At 44.0% G+C, this 25,520-nt stretch overlaps 1 protein-coding gene across 4 annotated transcripts in view; it reads right to left on the reverse strand.

Annotated features, from left to right (window-relative positions):
- Positions 1-25,520, reverse strand: part of LOC311249931 (transcription factor COE3-like) — a 57,024-nt gene that overhangs the window by 23,712 nt on the left and 7,792 nt on the right. For all 4 annotated transcript variants that reach the window (XM_084341375.1, XM_084341373.1, XM_084341374.1 and 1 more), the window contains exons 5-7: positions 23,515-23,588; positions 20,896-20,964; positions 3,393-3,474 (exon numbers count right to left, since the gene is read on the reverse strand). In XM_084341375.1, the coding sequence (XP_084197501.1) occupies positions 3,393-3,474; positions 20,896-20,964; positions 23,515-23,588 (225 nt within the window). The remainder of the gene's footprint in view (positions 1-3,392; positions 3,475-20,895; positions 20,965-23,514; positions 23,589-25,520) is intronic.

Here is a 25,520-nt window from a genome sequence, read left to right on the forward strand (position 1 = left end):
TTTGATGTGGAAGTTAGGCATGTAAAAGGGAGAGACAATGTCCTGGCTGATACGTTATCGAGGTGTTCATAACTTGTGTTAACACTCATGCCTTCCTGTAACATTTTAGGGTGGGGGTGTTATGTGCGGGCCTATGGGGATGATCTTTGTGCCCGACTGGTTGCACCCTCTCTCTCTCTCTCTCTCAATTCAGTTCAATTCAATTCAATTCAATTCAATTCATTTCAAATTTGCTTTATTGGCATGAATGTTACAAGAACTATGTTGCCAAAGCATCAAGAGTCAATGAAAACAAAACAAATACAATACTCTACAATACTCTCTCTCTCTCTCTCTCTCTCTGGTGCGCTCTGGGGCCCTCCTTTTCTGTTTGTATCTATTTTTCTTTCAGGAAGACACACCTGTCCAGGTGTGACAGGTGTGTCTCGATTAACCTGAAAGCATATAAGGAGGAGCGAATGGAAGTCACGTGCGGAAGTCCCTGCCCACCTGACATCAAAAGGAGATTTTTTTTCACTTTGTCTCCTTTGTTACTTTTCCCCACATGTTTTTAGTGTTGGGGTTTTTTCTTTGCTAATATGTTTGTAGTTTTTGTTTTGGAGATCACCAGCCGTTCAGTTTTTTTGTTTCTTCTTTGGTTAATTTAGAGTTAGGATAATTTCCTTCTTTTTGTGTAGTTTAGAGGGGATAGCTGGGTGCGACGGCCCATTGCGTGGCTGGCCCGGTGATTTTCCCTTTTTGTTTATTTTGGCTGGGTTCTCCGACCTTTTTTTGTTGGTACGTAGTTTTACTTTGTCTTGGTTTATGAATAAAATTTGGTATATATATTGATTTGTTTGTCCGAGTGTCCCTTTGAAAATGCTACACCCTCTCTACGAGTTTTTCCAATAGAGGGTCCGTAACATTCTTCTGTTGACACAAACCAAAAATGAGACGCAATGTATGAAAATCTAAATCAAGGAAATTATTGCAAACCTGAAATACTTAAAAGAAAATCACTTTAATGATGCTGGACCGCTCAAGAACTGATTGCACTGATACCACACTGAAATGTTTCTGCAGAACAGATGATGGAAACATCATGACCCTGCCGACCTCTGACCCCTGGAAACTTTTCAAAAATGTAAAATAAGTTTAAAAAGGCCAAACACACTAATAAACTAAATAATTCATCACTAAAACTGAATAAAACCATTTTTAGATGTGTGAATGTGAACAGACTCAGTGTGCTGTCCCCTGTAGCCCTGCCCCCTGTGTGATGTCACAGCAGCCACTCAGCTGTGGCCATTCATCATCCCCGGCCGGTTGCCGTGGCGAGGTTGTTGCCGTTGATCCATGGCCACGGAGCAGAAGGTCGTCCTCTCTGTCGCCACGGTGACTAACCAGCACATCCTTCACCCTGCTGTCGCCACGACAACTGCAGACAAGTCCAGCGGCTTCACCTGACTTCACCTGTCTCTCTCTCTCTCTACATGCTTACTGCAGCTTGGTCGCCCCGTCTCCCTCCCTCCCTCCTCTGCTGGTTTAACTGGACTGAACATCCTGTCAGCTCGATCGCCCAGTGCAGCGTTGAGACAGAGGGTGTGTGTGTGTGTGTGTGTGTGTGTGTGTGTGAGAGAGACAGCAGACACATTTAAACTGTGAGACGAAGACAATGTCCTCGAACAACACGTCTCCTCTTCATTAGCAGCTGAGTGCCTGTCTGTCTGTCTGTCTGTCTGTCTGTCTTTGATGATTCTCTGGCTTCGTTTACATGCTAACAAGTTAGCATGTTAGCATGCAGATGTTAGCATTTAGCTCAAAGCTTTGGTGTGGGGTGTTTGGTCTACTTGATCTTCTTCTTCTTTGTCCTTTTTTTCCTGGTTTTGTCTTTTTTGTTCTTTTACTTGTTTTTTCATTTTCAGTTCTCTCTCTGGTTTTCTCTCTTCATTTTTCATGACTTCTTCTTCATTCTTTTATATCTTAACTTTTCTCATTTGTTTAATTTTCCAACATCCTCTCCTCTCGTGTCTCTCCTCTTTCTTTTCCTCCTCCCCTCTTGACTTTAATAGGATAACATGTGCGATCAATAACTGGAGGATCAATCACTGACTGCTTGTCACTGATAAGCTGCCGGCTGCCTCTTGCTGTTAAGTGCCTGATGAATGAATGAATGAATGAATGAATGTGTTTGATGTAAATTGTCTTTATCTCAGCAGTCTCTCTGTTCATCTGTATGAAGCTTTATTGACACACTGGAGGTTAACAGTCTCACACACACACATTTGAACATTACAGCTCAGTGAATTCATCATTATTGATGTGTATTGAGATTATTTATGTTATATAATCACCTCATACGACAGAAGAATTATTAATTTTTATGCAGGACTGAAAATACTGAATGAAATGATAATACAGCTGTATTTAACAAATACAGTTTATTCTTCCATTACCTTTTACTGACAAACACTTACTTGGATAAAAATCCTGTTTTTTCATTTAATTTTTCCATCATTAGATCGTCCCACTAACTCACATACAGTATCTGTATCCTTTCTATCAGGACTTACAGAAATGTGTTTAAGTCAAGATTCCATTGCCATCAATATTTTTCTGGATTCTGGGACTTTTATTCATCTTCTTCATTCAAAATTTCCTGAATGTGCTGTGATCTCAGCAGTTATTTGTTTCACTCCAAACATGAATGGTTAGTAAAACTTTATTCTGCAGGTCCCATACTCTCAGGATCATATGATTTAATTTTGTTTCTGGAGAGGCAGCTGAATGTGCAAAGATGGAAAATGTAACTTAAATTTCCAATAAAATATAGTTACTCTGTTTATTTAGTCAATACGAGTTTTAGAAATTCTTCTGGAAATCAATAACTGCTTATACACTTTACACGTTACTGCCGTATAATTTCTTGAATTAATGAACTTTATTTCATGGGTCTGTTGTTTCCTCCTGATGTCCTGATAATTTAGTTCTAAATAAAGAACAAACCGGTCACAGTTACTGAAGTTTGTTTTAAAATATTAATTCATTATTAATGTATCATTCTTTACTATATTTTTTATACATGTTAAAGTTGATGAGAAACTGCAGGTTTTTTAAAAAGGAGAATGTGTGGTGATGAATCTGCTTCTGCTGTTTGTGTTGAAACCGTCCACAATTACAAAACACTTCACGTGTTTAAGAAAATAAGAGACGTGAAGGAAGGTGAGACAGACAGACAGACAGATAGGCAGAGCGACAGTTCCCTGTTGACCTCTAATATTATATCTGCAAAGCAATAAGCTTCAGGCCGCCCTGCTGCAATGCATTATGGGTACAGCAGGTCCCCAAAGCCAAGTCCTGCCCTTTGGGGAAATGAATTCATCTATGTGTGTGTGTGTGTGTGTGTGTGTTACCTGGAACCTCCTCATGTCTCGTGGGTTTCCAGCGTTCTTCAGACAGTTCTGGTTACACTTGAGGAAGAACTTCAGGAAGAACCTGCACAGAGAAAAAGTGAGTAAAATAATCAGTGAGAGAGAAGCTAGTTACATTCAAGTAATCAGTTACTCTGGACACATTACATACATCAGGATACATTGAAACAGTAACCGGAGTTGAGAAATACAAGAAGAAAAAAAATCTGCAAATGAAAAAAGGAATAAAAAGTTAGTGTGTGGTGTGAGATGTGTATCAAGAGTATTTGTAGTACTCGCAGTACAATAGTAGTACTGACAGTAGCAGTATGTTTCAGGGTTCTGTGGTGGATCTCCTTCTGTTCTCTTGTTTTATAGAAACAAAATGTTAAAATGACGATGAGTCTGTACGCAGATGATACAACGTTCTACACATGAGCACAAAATGTACTCTGTATTAACAGTCGGCCGACCCATCCTACAACCCCAGTGTCAGTATGTGACAAGTTGGGAATGAGGCTCAGAAATCAACTTTTCTTGCAAATAGGACCTTTAAAGATCGTTCAACGCCTCGCCAGAATCCACTGACACGGCAGCGTCACTGCTAAGATCAATATTAATGTGGCAACATTAGCTAACGTTGGCTCAATAAACTTGAACGTGAAAAGTTTTCCGACAAACAAAAAACCTTCTTCTGTTTTCTGGCAGATTAGACACTTCACAGGAGATCCAACCTCCAACCACAGCACCAGGTATCTTTTATATTGGTTATTTTTGTTTGTTTGTGTTTATTGTTTATTAGTTGTTGTTTATGGGCACACACACACACACACACACACACACACACACACACACACACAGTCAGGTGAACTACGCGTCTAGTTCTTCGACTCTCCTCATTTGATTCGTCTATCTGAAGCCGGGCTGCAACTACAACTATAGCATCACAGAGGTCTCTATGGCAACGTGCTGTAAACACACACTATTATGACTCTCTGTCTCACACACACACACACACACACACACACACACACACACAGAAAATAAAGGACAAAAAAGACAACTCTCTCTCTCTCTATCCAGCGATGTTTTTGGTCTCTTGAGGGTCTCTGCAGTATTGATTACCCAGCATTCCTTGCTGCTCGTCTCTAATGAGCCTACAGAAGGACAAAGTGCTGACACTGAAACACATACACACACACACACACACACACACACACACAGATACTCTGTAAACAAATCAACCTTTTCTAGAAGACGATCAGCCTGTTGGAACAATTCAAATCCTCTAATACAAATAATATTGATCTCTGATCAATACAGTTATTATTTACAAGAACTTCTATCAATAAATTTGATAAATTCATACAATTAGAGTCCAAGAAGTTCCAAGAATTTTACTTTTTGGAGGTTTTTGATTTACTGCACACCTGTCCTTTATTATTACTATTATTAATATTAATAATAATATCTTCTCAAGCTGCTCTCTGAGTGGATAAAGTCTCACTGATGTTTGTCTGAAGATTACCTCAGTCTATCGGCCTGACCTCTGACCTCTGATCAGCTGCTCACACACACACACACACACACACACACACACACACACACACACACACAGGCTCTTATATCGCCGTGGTAACCACCCAGCATCAGCAGTCTCAGCTGATCGGCCTTATCTTCAGACACACAGACTCAACTTATCTCTCTTCTTCTCCTCCTCTCTTAGTTTTTCTCTACCTTATTTCTTCTTTCCTCCCTCGTCTCCTCCCTTGTATCCTCCCATGTTTCCTCCCTCGTCTCCTCCCTCGTCTCCTCCCTTGTATCCTCCCATGTTTCCTCCCTCGTCTCCTCCCTCCCTCGTCTCCTCCTTCTATCTATTTCCTCCTCCTCTGACTGAAGAGCGAGCGGGTGATCGAGGTCATAAATCTACACGCAGGACAGATTAAGCTTTCAATTTGTTATGTGATAAGCAGGGCAGACCCAACACGCACACGCACGCACTCACACACACACACACACACACACACACACACACACACACACACACACACACACTTTCTCTCTGTATTACTGCTCATATTTACGAGCAGGAAATTAGGACGCATCGCAAATTTATCTCCAGGAAGAATGGAAGTCACACACACACACACACTAAAACTGAACACACACACTGACACACTGACACACACTGTGCTGGAGTTAATATGCTCTATGAGGTAGAAAATGTAGTCGCAGTGTGAGGACGAATTATACTGACAGTAATGTACTGCAAGTGTGTGTGTGTGATTTACGTGCTGTTGGCAGCTCTGTTACTCTGATCCAAGTCATTTTCTCTGTCTCTCTCTCTCTCTCTCTCTCTCTCTCTGACTGGTTTTATTCACTCTGTCGTCTGATGTTCGTTTTCTAATTTAATAAATGAGGAATAAAGATCACACAGTCATAAAGAAGAGACCGTCCTCACATCAGCTTCATGAAGAGTTTCCTTACATGTTAAAATAATATTTATTATAAAGTTTCTTTCATGGCATCACCTGAGCCGAGCCGGCACCAGACGTCAGTTAAGCGTCAGAACGATGTTGAACAAACATTCAATTTTAGTTGGAAATGAAAATTAAATAACATTTTGCTCAGTTCGACTCATAACCGACAAAGTATCAGCATCTAATGATTGAAAAATGTCACATTTTGTGAACATTATTAAGATTATGAGAAACTTTGTTTGTTTTCTTCATCTGTGTGACGTTAGTCTTCCGCTCCGTCCAGACAAAGACTCATGATGAGATAAAACTGAAGCTCAGCTCGTCGAGTCCAACATCCAATCAGCACCTTGCAGTGAAGTCAGCTGGTTAGTCAGTCACAAACTATCAGCTGGTTGAAATGACGGTACATATAACTAGTTACTATCATTTGAAAGTAATAAGCTACTTCACAATATTACTGTCTAACCCTGAAGACGTTCTGTTTCTGTTTGACTGACAGTGAGCGGTGGACGACTTCATGAGCGATTCAAGAGTAGGGAGTTACTTTTTATTCTTCAGTTCTTCTGGTTTCTGTTAAATGATCTGAATGATGAATTGTGGAGAACCTGACTGATCTGACCTCTTTGAACGAACAGGCTGAGAGCTACCGAACTTAACAGTAAAACACATTATATTACTCTGTTACTGCTTAAAGTAATATATTACCGTAACACATCCAGGTGATTGGACTACATTTCCTCGACTTCTTCAACAGCTCATCTGACTCATGGAGTCCCTCAGGGCTTCTCGGTCCTCTGTTTTATATTTATATGCTGCCTCTTCGCCTGGTTATTCAAAATCATAATGTGTCTGATCATTGTATGCAGACGACACTCAGCTGTACGTGCTGTTAAAACACTCTGATGGATATAAAATCCTGGATGCCCCAGAACCTTCTTAAATTTAATGATGACGACTCTGAGGTCGCCAAAGTCCACCAGCTCACTTTGTGTCAAATAAAATGGCTGCTGTAATATCTGATGCTTTAATAATCAAGTCACAGATGTTGTTCTTTCATCTCAAGATCATCTCACAATTAGGTCATTTTTATCAGTTGCTAATCTTCATAAAGTTGTTCATGATTTTATTTATTCTCGACAGTTATTGTGACGTATCTTCCTCTGGTATCAGCCGGACAGAGTGATACGTGTTTGTGTTTTTCTATCACCATCAGATAAATAACGTGATGATAGCAGGGTTGCCACGGTCACGCCATGGACCACTCCTGATGAGGGTGTTGAGTCTGTCTGAGAGATCTTCGATCAGCCTGCAGGTAACATCCTCCTCTCATGTGTCATTAAACACCTGGTTATGTTTTAACGTCAGTATTCATCAGTAATGTTTGGTTATTGATGACGGAGGTGAGATGTGTGTGACTGACTGCTCCTCGTCCTCCTCCATCAGCTGGTTAATCAATTAACTCCCTGCTGTTAATTGACAGTTGTCATTAATTATCTCTGGCTGCTCTAATTGGTATTCAAATGTATTCGTTAGCAGCAGAACGTTCTGCTCATTTACATATTAAATAGGAGTTGTTTTTGCTTTAACGCAGACGATAATGAATTCATGTTTTCTTTAGTTTCTTCATGTGGGATCACAAGTGTGTGTGTGGCTTATGTTGCCGTCTTTGTGAGGACCAGCTTCACTTTAAAGCATCACTGTGAGGGCTTAAGATGATCCCTCACCTGAGAAACTGATATTTGGTTGAATGCAGGCCGTGACGTCGGATAACCAGCCTCTAACGCCAGCGTCAAGTTAATGTAGAATAATAACATTACATCATCGACGGTACTCATCTCATCTCATGACTGTTTTTTCCGTGAGGGTCGCGGGGATGTTACCGCTTTATTTGCGGGGGTTACTGGAGCCAATCCCAGTTTTCATATGGGCGAAGGCCATGGGTATATCCCTGGACGAGTCGCCAGCTCGACGGCAGATCCTGCCACACACGGTGCCAACTGCACGTCAGGAGCAATTCGGGGTTCAGTATCTTGCTCAAGGATGCTTCGGCATGTAGTCAGTTCCACCCAGGGGGGCCGGAGTTCGAACATTGTTGAACTCCACATTTCACCTTATAAGATATATTTTCTTCTGTTTTATAATCATTTCTTTGCGATAGCTAATATTTATTTATTGATAGTGAATGTGTAAACAAATTAATATATAAATATATTAATATTGTGTGTATACAGCAGAGGTCACAAAGAGACGTGATGTGATGGTGAGTGTCTGTCGTCTAACAGCTTCAGTCAGATCGTCTGTGTGTTCGACTGGAGGGTCAACAGCAAGGTGAAGCACTTCCATCACACACACACACACACACACACGCACACACACACACACACACACACACACACACACACACACACACACATGCATGCACATGCCCACACACACACACACACACACACACACACACACACACACACACACACACACACATGCACACGCCCACACACACACACACACACACACACACACACACACACACACACACACATACATGCACACGCCCACACACACACACACACACACACACACACACACACACACACACTGAAAGGCTAAATGCTCTTTAACACATTAAAGTCCAACATCTCTGTTTGAATCATGAGAGAAACCTTAAACCCTCTGTGTGTGTGTGTGTGTGTGTGTGTGTGTGTGTGTGTGTGTGTGTGTGTGTGTGTGTGCGTGTGTGTGAGGACTAATGGAGCAGCACAGACACACACACAGAACAGCTTCATGATTAGCATGATGAATCGTTCGTCTCGACCTCTGACCTCAGCTGTAATTGGAGACTAGAGGAGCTGTCAGACAGCAGCGTGTCCTCAACATGCTCCACTCCGTGTTCTTAGCGTGTTCTCCGTGTCCTCTCATTCCGTCCTTCACATGTTCTTCTCCTTTCATGTTCTCTGATCCTTGTTTCTGTTGTGATGTATTCTTCTGCTGACCTTCAGTGTCACGACTGCATGTTCTAATAATGTTCTAATCACGTCCGTCATGTTAACTGCTGGGTTTTAATTAGGAAATGATACAAACACGGACACAGTCTCTCTCTACATGCTGCACCTCAGCACCACAGACACAGGCTGTGTCCAAATTCAGGGGCTGCAGCCTTCAGTGGCCTAGCCTTCGCGGTCCACGAGGGCCGGGTCCTTCGGACAGGTCTTTGAAGGCCTCGTCCACCGTTGTTAAATGGGACGGTCTAGCCTTCGGAGTATTTCCTGGTTGCCTCACCAGATGTTCCCGCCCCTTACCCTTACGTCACGATTGTGAATGAAGCGATGCATTAAAGTCTGTTTTGGTTCAAATCTATCAAACGTGTACATTTATTTGTGTGTGTATAAAAATTAACGACAAAATGTGTCAAATCTAAATTGAATCATTAACATTACAAGATAAACATGAACCCATTGGTGAATAACAACTATATTTACCACAGCATCACCAGCGTCACGTATTTTAACTGAAAGTTGAAATTTGGAGGTTTTGAAGTTTAACATATCTGGCGTTGGATGTTCAAACGACTAAAAACCGAGTATAAACCCATTACTTAAATTTGAATGTCATGTCTGCGCCACTTGATGTCGCCATTTTCTCTTGCTTCCTCTTCTGTTTCGGGACTGAACGGCGGTGCGCAAAGGATCTTGGGATATATCAGGCTGTGAAGGATAGTAGCGGTGCGTCCTCCGAAAAGAGGGAAGGCTAGGCTGCATTTGTGGGCTGCGTTTGGAGGAGCCTCTGAACTTGGACAGCCTTCGCGCAGTGTTGTGACGTAATTGGCCTTCAAATGCGCACTTCGTGGGCTGCAGCCCCTGAATTTGGACACAGCCACAGTCTCTCTCTACATGCTGCACCTCAGAACCACGGACAGTCTCTCTCTACATGCTGCACCTCAGCACCACGGACAGTCTCTCTCTACATGCTGCACCTCAGCACCACGGACAGTCTCTCTCTACATGCTGCACCTCAGCACCACAGACACAGTCTCTCTCTACATGCTGCACCTCAGCACCACGGACAGTCTCTCTCTACATGCTGCACCTCAGCACCACGGACAGTCTCTCTCTACATGCTGCACCTCAGCACCACGGACAGTCTCTCTCTACATGCTGGACAAATTTTCTTTGTTCTTGATGTGAAATTAAACGAAACATGACAGGACAGAGGTAAAATCAGACAGCTGTGTGTGTGTGTGTGTGTGTGTGTGTGTGTGTGTGTGTGTGTGTGTGTGTTCGGATGTGTTTGGGCCTGTCGCTCTAATTAACACCAAATGCTGGACAGGTTTTCTGCTAATTAGCATCTGCGGCTGGTTTGAACATGGAGGTAATTAACAGCTATTATGACTCTCTCTCACACACACACCACACACACACACACACACACACACACACACACACACACACACACACAAACTGATCATCTTTTTATAGCCTGAGACAAAATGTGTGATTTTGCATACTTATGAAAAGTCATGGTGTGTGTGTGTGTGTGTGTGTCTGTCTGTGTGTGTGTGTGTGTGTGTGTGTGTGTGTCAGATGGCATCACAGGCTGAAGAACAGAGTACCAGCTGTTATAATGCACACACACACACACACACACACACACACACACACACACACACACACACACACAGGAGTGAACAGTGGAGGTCAAGGAGAGATGAAATGCAGTCCAGATGTGTCACAGCTGTTCTGATGTAAACTGACTGTCGCAGTGATTCTGAGCAGCAGACGTGGAGACGCGCCGGTGTGTCCCTCTAACGACCAGTCAAGTGTCCGTTTGTCCGTCTAGACTCAGAAACATCAAGTGAAGATGATTTTTGGTCACCTGAAGACCAACAACATGAACCCGATCAGCTGGTGTGAGTTCACTGTGAGAAACAAACAGTCAAAGTTCTGGAAGGTGTTCAGATAATAATTCTGATTCTGACAGAAACACGTTGAAGATCTGGACGGTGGACTTGTAGTTCTCGAGACCGGTCTTGCTCTCGAGACCACTTTTTTGTGGCTTTGGTCTTGTCACGGCCTCGACAGTCTTTGGTCTCGGTCTTGTCTCGGTCTCGGGTCTCTCGGTCTGGCCAAGCGGTCTCGAAGGGATTTGTAACCTATAATATCCAGGCAGGCACAGTTGTTTGCTTTTTTTTGATATCATTATCATTATACGCCCCCTTCAAGTGGTACCAATCACATGTATTTTGTGACACAGACGGCGTTGGCACTCGTCCTCTCACGCCCCAACCCCTTTACTTCCTGGTTGTTTGGCCCACTGAACATCGCTCCGCTCACAGACTATGTTCAGATGATGTCACAGATTCATAACAGGTAACAGGAGCGTGAAACTCTTTATTTTCTTTGTTTCCTTTGTGATAAAAGTGCTGCGGTGGAAAATCAGCCACATTAAACTGCACAAACCAAGTTTAGTCCTTAAAACACCCATTTAAACCTCATTGGCTACATGATGTGTCAATCATCTAGAGGCTGTCGTGTAACTTTCTACGCAACCACTCATCTGTGGCTGTTGTAGGCTCCAGGGCGGGCGTACAAGCTTCTATCTGCTCAAATAAAGTGTCAATCAAATGGTCAGACGTCGGCAGCCATCTTAGTATTACTCCTCCTACTGACGAATGGTGTAACTGTAGTAGTGGACGGAGATAAAAGCACATTTCAATATTGTTCTGTGGTGAAAATGACTTTTTGACTGCAAAACTGCGAGTGACCACCGGGCTGGATGGCGCCGCCACATCCAGCTGTAAACAGTAGATGACCTCCACTCACACACTGACATCTAATTATCTTCATATTTATTCTTTTAACTGTTAAAATCTTCAATTAGAAAAAAACTCTAAGCTGCGTTTTCTTCAGATTATTATTGTTCATATCATTATTGTTGTTGTTGACTTTGAGTTATTACACTGAGAGGTTCTGATCCAAACAGATCTGTGATCGACGTCTGACAGCAGATTTAACTTCCTCCTCCTACGGCAGACAGACAGGGTCAAACAGAGCGACGGGGATATTCAGACTTTGACATTTTACTGCTAAACAACTTAATGTCAGCTGTCAGTCACTGCTGCTTGCACACACACACACACACACACACACGCACACACACACACACACACACACACACACACACACACAGCTTTTTCCAGGCCTGGAGAGTCTTGTCCTGGATTTCCAGAGGAGGAGGAGAAGATAATTAAATTAGATAATGAGGAGTCCATCATCTCTCCCACTTCATATTACAGTAAATGAAAACAGACAACTCCTCCTCTTCTCCTGTTCTTCACCACAGTGAGGAGGAGGAGGAGGAGGAGGAGGTTATTAACAGTCTGACCAACATTAAAGTCTGCAGACTTCTTATCTTCTTCACTGTGCCATAAAAACACGTTTGTTAACCTGCTGATGTCAGCAGCTGTCTGTGAACGCACTGTCTGTTACAACTGATCCAACCACTGAACCAGTAACACAACTTCACCAGACTCCCTTAACAAATGTGTCAGTTTAGTGAGTTGTTGAGTTGGAGACACTTTATAAACTGTGTGAAACTCTGTCTCTGACTGATTCTGACTTATTTGTTCCTTCTTGTGAATTCAGCAAATGTTCTACATGAACTTCTTTCTGTCTTTGAGTAGAAACATGGAGTCTGTTTGTCTCAGTGATGGACGAGCAGGAAGTGACATCACATCACTGAGGTCACTCAGACGCGCTGACAGCTGAACACTTATTGTCCTCAACAAATGAATTATTTCCTCCTGATTGTTTGATCAAAACTACAGCGAGCAGCTGTTTCAGGAAGTTTTTAAAACTCAACGTCTTCAGTAGGAACCAACGAACCACAGACAGGAAGTCAGACAGAACTGAGAGACGGACTGGCACGTTGGTCTGACGTGAGATTTGTGGACCGTTAATTGATGAGACAGTTAAAAGTTTGATAATTGTGGATGAATAAAAGTGAAACTCTTGTGGGCCGGTGGTCGAACCCTGAGGAACCTCAACACTAATTACTGACTGTCTGCTGGTTCTCCAGGTGATCACAGCTCGTTAATGACCTCGTTAAACCGCCATTGCCAAGCGATCACCTGCCGTTCAGAGGAACAGGAAGCGTTTGTCCTTTGGATGATGGATCTGATTTACATATTTAATTAGCCTCATTTGCATTTGTTATTAAGTGCTGCTCATCCAGCTGAGGGTTCATGTTACAGCCCGAGGCTTGGACCAATCACACACTGCTCCTGTGTGAGAGCCAATCAAATATCAGCTGAGTCTGTGAGAGTTTCATTCTTATTAAAGATGATTCTCGTTAAGTCCGCCTTGTTCTCGTTAAGACAGTTTCTCATTAAGTCTGTTCTCGTTAATACTCAGCTGATGGACAGAAGCAGGAGAGGAGATGAAAGGAGAATTTAAAAAATGTCAAAGTTTAATTTGCTGCAGACGAGTGAAGACGCCGAGAAATTACAGGAACCTTAAAGGAGCCGCCGCTCCGTCTGCTGAGCAGCAACGGCAACGCGTACGGCAACAAGGCTGAGCAACAACAACAACAACAACATGTTGACGTGAAGTTGGCCAACAGCAACAACAACAACATGTTGACGTGAAGTTGGCCAACAGCAACAACAACAACAACATATTGACGTGAAGTTGGCCAACAGCAACAACAACAACAACAACAACAACAACATGTTGACGTGAAGTTGACCAACAACAACAACAACAACAACATCATGTTGACGGTGAAGTTGACCAACAACAACAACATGTTGATGGTGAAGTTGACCAACAACAACAACAACATCATGTTGACGGTAAAGTTGACCACCAACAACAACATGTTGACGGTGAAGTTGACCAACAAAAACATGTTGACTGTGAAGTTGACCAACAACAACAACAACAACAACAACAACAACAACATGTTGACGGTGAAGTTGACCAACAACAACAACATGTTGACGGTGAAGTTGACCAACAACAACAACATGTTGACGGTGAAGTTGACCAACAAAAACATGTTGACGGTGAAGTTGACCAACAAAAACATGTTGACGGTGAAGTTGACCAACAACAACAACAACAACAACAACAACATGTTGACGGTGAAGTTGACTGACTCAGACGATCTTTGTCTCTCGGTGAGAAACACACAGCTGAGCTGAAGGTGACGACAATGACATCATCAGACACCTCCTTCAATCAGCTCGTCAACAGGCACCTCGTTAAGAACTTGTTTACAGGAACAACAATAAACAAATAACAAAACAAAACACAAACACACAGCTGTCAATCACACTGTGTGTGTGTGTGTGTGTGTGTGTGAGAGAGAGACAGAGAGAGACCTTTGTAGTTAATTAGGCCATCTGACGCAACGTAAAGCTGTTTCCTGAAATACTAACAGTGTCTCTGTGTGTGTGTGTGTGTGTGTGTGTGTGTGCGCGCGTGTGTTTGAGTGTGTGTGTGTGTGCTTAAAGAGCAGCGATAAAAACACACACACACATTTCTTCTTTTAAAACCGTAAATCAATAGCGACGAATAGCAATATACATCGCCACCGAAACGCTTACTAACGATCAATACACACACACACACACACACACACACACACACACACACACACACACACACACACACACAGACACAGACAGACACACACTGGAGGAAGCACCTGTTAAATACCAATTAGAGGACAGAGATTTGTCTCATTCGTCTTTCTTTCTTCTCTCCTCATCAAGAGTGTAAGAAACAGAAGAATAAATTAATGCAGGTGGAAAAAGAAATAGAAGGAAAGTGACAAGGAAGAGTAGAGGAGGAGATGAGGAGGTGAGGAGGAGGTGAGGTGGAGGAGATGAGGAGGAGACGAAGAGGTGAGGAGGAGGAGGTGAGGAGGAGAGGAAGAGGTGAGGAGGAGGAGATGCGGAGGTTTGGAGGAGGAGATGAGGAGGAGGTGAAGAGGAGGTGAGGAGGAGGAGATGAGGAGGTGAGGAGGAGGTGATGAGGAGGAGACGAAGAGGTGAGGAGGAGGAGATGAGGAGGAGAGGAAGAGGTGAGGAGGAGGAGATGAGGAGGAGGAGATGAGGACGAGGTGAAGAGGAGGTGAGGAGGAGGAGATGAGGAGGTGAGGAGGAGGAGCTGATGAGCAGGAGGAGGTGAAGAGGAGGAGGAGGAGGAGGATCAGTGTGCGAGTTTAAGGAGGAGAGGAGAGATTTGGTTGTAAAGTCAGTGTGTGTCTCCTCCATCAGAGCGTCTGATGTCTAATGATGAACAAGACGATCAATACATCACCTCTAACACCTCACACACACACACACACAGACACACACACACACACACACACACACACACAGACACACACACACACACACACACACACACACAGACACACACCTCACACACACACACACACACACACACACACACACCTCACACACACACACACACACACCTCACACACAGACACACACCTCACACACACACACCTCACACACACACACACACCTCACACACACACACCTCACACACACACACACACACACACACAGACACACACCTCACACACACACACACACCTCACACACAGACACACAGACACACACACCTCACACACACACACCTCACACACACACACACACACACACACACACACACACACACACACACACACACAGACACACACCTCACACACACACACACACCTCACACACAGACACACAGACACACACACCTCACACACACACACCTCACACACACACACACACACACACACACACACACACACACTCTCTCTCTCTCAGCTCTACAGATTACTCGGGGGTTTCTGCCCTGAGTCGCGGCTGTAAGGCTTCAGACTGTGACTGGGGCTCATTCAGCAGGATGATGATACGAACGGCTCGTCAGGATGTGTGAAGCTCGTTAGGACACGAGGATCCTCTGACAGAGCAGCTGTAATCGTGGGATCAGACAGAAGAGCTGCCAGTCAACTTTTACTGTGAGACACGAGACGGACGGATCTCTCAACATTCTCCGTGTTCATCTCGTCTGTATCTGTGTTTTGTTTTGTTCTGAAGACTTCCAGACGACGATCAGAGCAGTACCACCAGAAATCATGGGGGGGCAGTGTGGCTGGTTCAAGAGAGAAGACGAGACACGATGAAGAAGTCTGAACGATGGTGGACGTCCCAAAGTCCTGGAAATGATGTTTCTCTCATTGGTAGTGAGGTGAGGAGAACTCTCCGTCCACATGGCGACGTGTTTAATGACCTCACTCAGAGATTACTTAACAAGTTACTGCTCAACACTGACAGTAATCCCATCAAAACTTTGATTCATAGTCGACGATCTTTCATAAAATATTCTCCTAAAAGGTGCAAATACAACTTTATTATGTTTTAAATGATAACATCTTCGTCAAGGAGTCATTGATGATGAATGTTTTACAGCAGCTGAAAGCAATCATTAATGTTATTATTGATTATTTTGTCTTTAAGAGCAGCAGGCAGAAACCTAACGAGGTTCTCAAACATTTGAGTCTCATTTCCAACTCGTCAAGTATCAAATCCCAAATAATCAGTATTAATATGTTCCCATCAGGAGCCTTACATTATTAAGGTATAATAAAGGATTGTTCCTTTGTGGATGTATAAAAATATATATGATTTGGTAAATCTGTACAAAGCTGTACGACGTTACATCAGAAGAGAAATGTGTAAAACTAGAATCATGACAATAAGTCTTGCTTTTAAGTTATTTTGAAGGAGTTATGTTGTCGTCCACTGCAGCGACACATTAACCTACAACAACTGACTCAGAATAACTTGTAATGCTTTTATTCTGAAAAACAATATTGTTAACTAAATAAGATGTTAGACATTTTAATGTTTACAGAAGCTGTTTTGTAGTTTAAATGACTTCTGATCGATTGAGGAAAAACATCTGATTCTTTGTTAGTCGACAACATTAATGTGACGTCTAATATTTAAGATATTTTATAACATGTGTTCTGATGTTTATCTCATCTGTAATGAAACTGAAATAAAAATCTGTGTGTGTGTGTGTGTGTGTGTGTGTGTGTGTGTGTGTGTGTGTGTGTGTGTGTGTGTGCTCGTTGTGTTTGAGCAGTCAAACAGCAGCAGACGGTGTGTTCAGGGTCACACTCCTCATTCTGTGACTGTTTCCCAGGAAGAAAAAAATATTCAGCTACACTTCATCTCTCCATTGACTCCCATGCATTCATACATTTAACATTTAGCCGGCCGGGGGCCCTCTGGGGGCCCCAAACATTATTCTGCTGTCAGTCACCCTGAAACACGGCCGGTAATGAGATTCCATCCCAAACCAACCTGCAGCATGAGAGGGAAATCACACCTACGCCCTCTGAATGATTGACAGCACGTCGTCCTCCCATAATCCCACGCTGCACACACCAGAGACGCTCGCAGACAGGAGATTGTACCCCCCCAAAAATTCTCACATCTGGTATTCAGAGCGAGAGCGTGAAAAGATGAGAGCTTGTACGCCATCACCGCCATCATCTTCATCTTCATCATTATCATCATCATCATCAGCTACAAACAGGCGGAGAGAAGATGGGAGATTGAGAGAAAATCTCACCTCAGAGCTTTTTAAGAGATCATCGTGTTCAAACGTTCTCACAGTGTTCAGACGGGAGATGGTCCCGTCAACGGTGACCCTCAGGCTTCTGTCTGTACCCAGAACAAAGGAGCTGAAACAGCATCGCAGAGAGGCTCAACCTGAGGCGCAGGCCCTTCAGGAGGCCGCAGGGGGAGTCAAGCACAGCAGGGCCACAACGTGACAGGACAGGCCGAGTGTTCGGAGAGGAAACTACGTAATAAAGAAAATATATCAACAAAAGAGTAAAAGTCTGAACGTCCACAAACAGAAAACATGAATTTCTTTGTGGAAATGTCAGCGATGTAATAAGAAACTGAACATCAGCTGCCGTCCTGCAGCTCTGACTGGAGTCAGCATGTTTGCAGATGATACAGTCCTGTTCTGACATGTGACAGCTGAGAAAGATGTTCAGCCAATGTGCAGTTATGTGTGCAGACAGGTTTGTTCAGAGATGTTTTCTGAATTTACATAACAAGGAAATGTTTGTAAAATTTTTACTGACGACCGACATTTGTTTCCTGACACTATCGTCTCCAGAAAACAAAAACTGAAAACTGGTCTGTTTAAAGACTCGCAGCTCTTCATAGAATAGTTTGTCTTTCAAAATAATTCATAGAAGATTTATCTCCAGCCTCTGTGGTTAAATTGGCTTTAGACATTAAAACTGCTGAGTAAAGGGTTAGAAAAAGATGGTGGTCATGGTTCAAAACAGATTTCGACTCGAGTCAACTCGAGTCACTGTTTTCATGACCTGGAACTGAACTGACAGAAAATAAATGACTTGAGACTTGGATTTTAAAGACTTGATTTGATAATCCACGATTGTTATTTGGCGTCATCGCACGCCGCCTTCCCAACATCACGAGACTGATGTCGACCTATCAGAGCGCATCACGCACGGCAGACACAGCGAGACGAGACAAAGACGTAAAAGACGTGAACAGACAGAGAGGGAGGCTGAATGGGGAGAAAAGGCGTGTTAGTGTCTCGTATCTGCAGAGAGTTTCTTATCTTCTCTCTTTGTTGCTGCTCGGGACGCTTTACCAACCCAACATGTGGCTATTTGACGTCCTGGGAATGAGACTCAACTATCAACTGTCTTTGTGGTGCGTTCAGGAACAGCTGGGACAAATCCTACTGACTCTACCTTTAACTTTAATAGTCTTTGAGTTATATTAATATGACGTGAGCTTCAGTTAGCCTTGACCACAGATGTCCTTCAGAGGGAGACTTTTTACTCTGATACTCTGAGTACATTGTTGTTTAAATGAAATATTTACAGAAGAATGTCGAAACACATCGTGAACATCTGAAGAAGATAATTAAGACTGTTGATTCATGTTGGCTTCACTGTCTGAAAGTAGAACAATGAACAGAACGACTTCAGATCTGTTTCATCCACCATGACGATGACTGTGTGTGTGTGTGTGTGTGTGTGTGTGTGTGTGTGTGTGTGTGTGTGTGTGTGATAAAAGGCAGGTCTGAGTGTTTGAATCAGAGTGTTTGTGCTCTCAGCAGCTCAGTCTGACCCTGACATGTTTCCTGTTCACTGGACGCCGCCGAAAACACAGGAGACCTTCCCATCATGCATTTCAGCAGTCAGAGGGAGAAAAAAGGGGCCGATGTAATATCACCACTTCTCTTTTCAAAAGGCTGCAGCAGTCACATCCATCCATCCCTCCATCCCTCCATCCCTCCATCCCTCCATCCCTCCATCCCCCCTCCTCCCTCCTCCCTCCACAGCCTCAGAGAAGAGAGGGGGGAGGGAGGAATGAGATTAATACTCAGGGGGAGGACCAGAAGAGAGGAGGAGGGGTGAAGAGAGGAGGAGGGGGAGGCGAAAAGAGGAGAGGAGAGCGTATGATTCCTCATGGGAGAGAAGAGAGGAGGGGAGGAGGGGGAGACACAGCAGGGAGGAGGAGGAGGAGGAGGAGGGGGGGAGGAGGAGGCTTCAGTCGGACCAGTTCAGTTTCTGTAGGAATGATGTTATTCAGAGCAGCTGGAGCTTCACCTCTTATTACCACAAACTGTCTCACATGAATCAGACGGTCCGGTTGTGGTTCTGGAGAATACGTCAGAATATAATGGTGTTCATCACAAACTTCCAGGTTCACTTCTGACTAAGAACTTCTTGTGTTAGTGATCAGACCAGCTATTTAAAAGTCGTCCACACCAACAATGATCACTAACACAGTGACTGTAGCGATCATGTCAGCAGTTAACACTTCTACAAACCACAGACACGTCCGAGGTTGACATATCACATTCACATTGTGTGATTATCAGCTGACTGTCACATCAGGAGGTGGAGATATTACAGTCACACCACTGGATGTCTTTAAGGACACCTGCAAACATTCCCAGCCGCTTCTGTGGCGTCAAAGCCGGCTATTGTTTTACGGGAAACTGGACCATCTCCATCTGCGATTGGTAACAAACCATGATGTGTTTTCACTCTAACCGAGAGGTTTGTGTGCCTAAACACAGCGATGTGACGAGACAGAAATAGAAAATTGAACCTGAACAAACATTAAAAGTTGCAACATAAGGAAACAGTAAGTTTGAACTCATCTGTCAAATCAACATCTTTGAAAAGACGTCTAATGGAGAACCAGTGAACATTAGCCTTCCTGATAACAGCTGTGAGCCTGACTCAGACTCTGCATCAAGATATGAAATGCATGATGGGATATGAAGTTTCCTCTTTGTTGAACTGAACTGTGACCGATGACACGAGAACACAGACCTGAAACAGTTCTGTGTACAGACAAACACAGCTGAACGTCCAGTGTACCAGAAAAAGAAAATAATCTAATATTGTTGTTTAGTTAATATTCATGTTTGAAGCAGCAATTAATGAACAACATTTCCCATCAGCCCAAAGAGTCCATGAGCTGATTTAAACTCCAGGAACTCGCCTCAGTTTTCTCAGTTTTGTGTCTCCACAATGAAATGATATGGTCACACACACACACACACACACACACACACACACACACACACACACACACCTGACACTCCGACACCAGACTCAAGAGCACAAATATTGTCAGTGTTTGTTCAAACATGACTTCCTGTATCGGCTGTAACACTCTGTCTCTGTCAGTGAAGACAGTATCAGCACAGAAACCCTCTGACATGTTGATTTGAATTATAAACACACAGATTTATACATCAGGTTTGAATTATAATAACACACACACACACACACACACACACACACACACACAGGCCGGCTAGGCAGGAGAAATATGTTGCTATTAAAATAATGTGTGTGAGAGAGAGCATGAAATACATTCAGATCAACACACTGCATGATAACAGAGAGAGAGTGTGTGTGTGTGTGTCAGTATCTGTTACCTGTCGATGATGACGGGGTCTGACGGCGTCTCGTTCCTGTTTCCACAGCTCTTCTTATCGCAGCAGCGACTGACAGAGAGACAAAGACAGAATAATAAAAACTGTTATTTATTTCTCAGAGAACAGTTTTACAGGACTGCAGGTAGTAGAGGACATACAGTGGCACAGGTGTGTCTGTTCTAGAGTCTGTAAGGACCAGGTGTGACTGTTCTAGAGTCTGTAAGGACCAGGTGTGACTGTTGTAGAGTCTGTTAGGACCAGGTGTGACTGTTGTAGAGTCTGTTAGGACCAGGTGTGACTGTTGTAGGGTCTGTTAGGACCAGGTGTGACTGTTCTAGAGTCTGTTAGGACCAGGTGTGACTGTTGTAGGGTCTGTTAGGACCAGGTGTGACTGTTCTAGAGTCTGTTAGGACCAGGTGTGACTGTTGTAGGGTCTGTTAGGACCAGGTGTGACTGCTCTAGACTGTGTTAGGACCAGGTGTGTCTGTTCTAGAGTCTGTATGGCAGGTGTGACTGTTGTAGGGTCTGTTAGGACCAGGTGTGACTGTTGTAGGGTCTGTTAGGACCAGGTGTGTCTGTTGTAGACTGTGTTAGGACCAGGTGTGTCTGTTCTAGAGTCTGTTAGGACCAGGTGTGACTGTTGTAGGGTCTGTTAGGACCAGGTGTGTCTGTTGTAGACTGTGTTAGGACCAGGTGTGTCTGTTCTAGAGTCTGTTAGGACCAGGTGTGACTGTTCTAGAGTCTGTTAGGACCAGGTGTGACTGTTGTAGGGTCTGTTAGGACCAGGTGTGTCTGTTGTAGACTGTGTTAGGACCAGTTGTGACTGTTCTAGGGTCTGTTAGGACCAGGTGTGACTGTTCTAGAGTCTGTTAGGACCAGGTGTGTCTGTTTTAGAGTCTGTTAGGACCAGGTGTGACTGTTCTAGAGTCTGTTAGGACCAGGTGTGACTGTTCTAGAGTCTGTAAGGACCAGGTGTGTCTGTTCTAGAGTCTGTTAGGATCAGGTGTGTCTGTTCTAGAGTCTGTTAGGACCAGTTGTGACTGTTCTAGAGTCTGTTAGGACCAGGTGTGACTGTTGTAGGGTCTGTTAGGACCAGGTGTGACTGTTCTAGAGTCTGTTAGGACCAGGTGTGTCTGTTCTAGAGTCTGTTAGGACCAGGTGTGTCTGTTCTAGAGTGTTAGGACCAGGTGTGACTGTTCTAGAGTCTGTTAGGACCAGGTGTGTCTGTTCTAGAGTGTGTTAGGATCAGGTGTGTCTGTTCTAGAGTCTGTTAGGACCAGGTGTGACTGTTCTAGAGTCTGTTAGGACCAGGTGTGACTGTTCTAGAGTGTGTTAGGACCAGGTGTGTCTGTTCTAGAGTGTGTTAGGATCAGGTGTGTCTGTTCTAGAGTCTGTTAGGACCAGGTGTGACTGTTGTAGGGTCTGTTAGGACCAGGTGTGTCTGTTGTAGACTGTGTTAGGACCAGTTGTGACTGTTCTAGAGTCTGTTAGGACCAAGTGTGTCTGTTCTACAGTCTGTTAGGACCAGTTGTGACTGTTCTAGAGTCTGTTAGGACCAGGTGTGACTGTTCTACAGTCTGTTAGGACCAGGTGTGACTGTTCTAGAGTCTGTAAGGACCAGGTGTGTCTGTTCTAGAGTGTGCTAGGATCAGGTGTGTCTGTTCTAGAGTCTGTTAGGACCAGGTGTGTCTGTTCTAGAGTGTGTTAGGATCAGGTGTGTCTGTTCTAGAGTCTGTTAGGACCAGGTGTGACTGTTGTAGAGTCTGTTAGGACCAGGTGTGACTGTTCTAGTGTCTGTTAGGACCAGGTGTGTCTGTTCTAGAGTGTGTTAGGATCAGGTGTGTCTGTTCTAGAGTCTGTTAGGACCAGGTGTGACTGTTGTAGGGTCTGTTAGGACCAGGTGTGTCTGTTCTAGAGTCTGTTAGGACCAGGTGTGTCTGTTCTAGAGTCTGTTAGGACCAGGTGTGACTGTTCTAGAGTCTGTAAGGACCAGGTGTGTCTGTTATAGAGTCTGTTAGGACCAGGTGTGTCTGTTCTAGAGTGTTAGGACCAGGTGTGTCTGTTCTAGAGTCTGTTAGGACCAGGTGTGTCTGTTCTAGAGTGTTAGGACCAGGTGTGTCTGTTCTAGAGTCTGTTAGGACCAGGTGTGTCTGTTCTAGTGTCTGTTAGGACCAGGTGTGACTGTTCTAGAGTGTGTTAGGATCAGGTGTGTCTGTTCTAGAGTCTGTTAGGACCAGGTGTGACTGTTGTAGGGTCTGTTAGGACCAGGTGTGTCTGTTCTAGAGTCTGTTAGGACCAGGTGTGTCTGTTCTAGAGTCTGTTAGGACCAGGTGTGACTGTTCTAGAGTCTGTAAGGACCAGGTGTGTCTGTTCTAGAGTCTGTTAGGACCAGGTGTGTCTGTTCTAGAGTGTTAGGACCAGGTGTGTCTGTTCTAGAGTCTGTTAGGACCAGGTGTGTCTGTTCTAGAGTGTTAGGACCACCTCATTATGTTGGAAGTGGTCACACCTGGTCCTCAGGTGTGTTTGGACCAGGTTTCAGTATCTAAGACCTGGTTTGATGCACCTGAGGACCAGGTGTGCAGTCACATTATGTGTAGTAGAAGAAGACGACGTTCTCACCTGCACATAATCTCATGTGTCAGCAGAACTCGGCACATCTCTGGGTTCTTGTCCTGACCTTCATAGATGATGGCCTGCAACACACACACACACACACACACACACACACACACACACACACACACACACACACACAGGTGTATGAGTGGTGTTCAGGTGTGAACTTGGTGTGTGTGTGTGTGTGTGTGTGTGTGTGTGTGTGTGTGTGTGTGTCTCCTCCGGCAGCAGCAGAAACAACTCAATTAAAGGCTCGTTTCATTCGTCTCCATTATGAGTCATTATTAGCGATTAGCAGAGTGTGTGTGAAGTGAGCCGGCTGAACTGAGGGCAAACATTTGATCCTCTCACTGTTTCATTACAGCTGCAGCCTGCAGACGTTCAGACCGAACAGCTGGAACCATGAAAAGCTTCTCCACAAAGAGCGGATCACACGACGCAAACGACGCCTGACGGGCACGCTCGTTAAAAGCTCACTAATTGAATGACTCGTTAGGTTTAAATGCTGCGACTGCTGTGCTGCTGGTTTCCATTACTGTCACTGTACAGAGTGCTGACTGAACCCTTTTTCATCACAGTGTGAATGTCTGCAGCCCTGATAGCGCCTCCTTCAGGCTGCACCGGTCATTGCAGACACTATCTGAAGCAGCAGCCTGATGATATCTGTTCAGTGTGAGCAGGAGGGGAGTTTGTCCTGCTCTGCTCTCTGAAGGGATCATCCATCAGTCCTCAGACCCCCTCATGTCTCGTAAACACTTTGTATTCTGTTAGTTAAAGCTGTAGTTGGTAATGTTGGAGAGCTAGCCAGATTTGAAAGTGGCACCTCCTCTAAGCTCCGCCCCCTTCTCCCCCTCCCGTCAGTGCTCCGTCCAAAGCCCCGCCCCCATCAGACAGTCCGTCAGCAGGGCAGAGGAGAGCCGTTAGCATCGGGCTAATACAAGCTACACAAGTAGCTAAGTTGGCTAACGTTACATATTTCATGAAAATAACAAATCCCCCCGAAGCAAAACAAATAATTACCTGTCCAACAGAAAGACAGCAACCTCTGCATCACTTCTGGAGCTACTGTAGCTGCATTTCCTCTGCCACTGTTCTCTCCTGCTAACTGCGCTAACTCTTCTTCTGCTGCTGTTTTATGGCTGTTGGCAAACAGCTGTTAGGTGCATTACCGCCACCTTCTGACCTGGAGTGGATCTCCTGCTAACTCCATATGCAGCGTGCTGAATATATCCGGCAACACGTGACACGTGATGAGTGCGGCAGGGAGGAGGGGGGGGGCATCTGATTGGTTCCTTCAACTCGGACCGAGAGGCAGGGATTGGTCAGTCTTTACAGGCCTGCAGCTGCCACAGAGGTCTGACTTATTTCAGTCCTTCTTCTGAACACATTATGTTGGACTACTCTCAGGGTGGGAAGACCATTTCACCCAGTATAACAAAGTGTTTCTGAACAGGATTACCAACTATACCTTTAAAGGTTCAATATGTGAGGATTTTACTTTCAGCCTTTCACAAATTAACTTTACATTTCAACAGAATGTGAAGAAATAACAGATTTGATGTGAAGTACGTCTGAACTGTGTTGAAGAGATCTGTTCAATTTAGCATGCTAACCAGTTAGCCCTTAGCCAACAGTCCCCGAGTGAAGCCTCCACCAGGCAGCGCAAAAGAGAAGTTTGTCCCCTCAGAGTTGCCGTAATGTTTCGTCTCCATGTCACGTTTATTGTTTTCTTATTGGACCAGCTCAGTTACTACGGAAGCGTATTGCATTCATTTGAGTAATTTATTTCTTTGGTCTGTTTTTCGGAGTAATTTATTTCTTTGGTCTGTTTTTCTGAGTAATTTTTTTCTTTGGTCTGTTTTTTGGAGTAATTTTTTTTTTCTTCTGTTTTTCTGAGTAATTTGTTTTTGATTTTCGGAATAATTTTTTTTCTGAGTTTAGAGAGCATTTGAAACAATAGATGCATTCATTCCTTTATTGAAAGTTTGATAATGGAAACAAACATGACC

The sequence above is a fragment of the Pagrus pagrus genome (genome assembly GCF_965226575.1).
Source record: "Pagrus pagrus genome assembly, chromosome: 21".
Lineage (NCBI taxonomy): Eukaryota > Metazoa > Chordata > Actinopteri > Spariformes > Sparidae > Pagrus > Pagrus pagrus.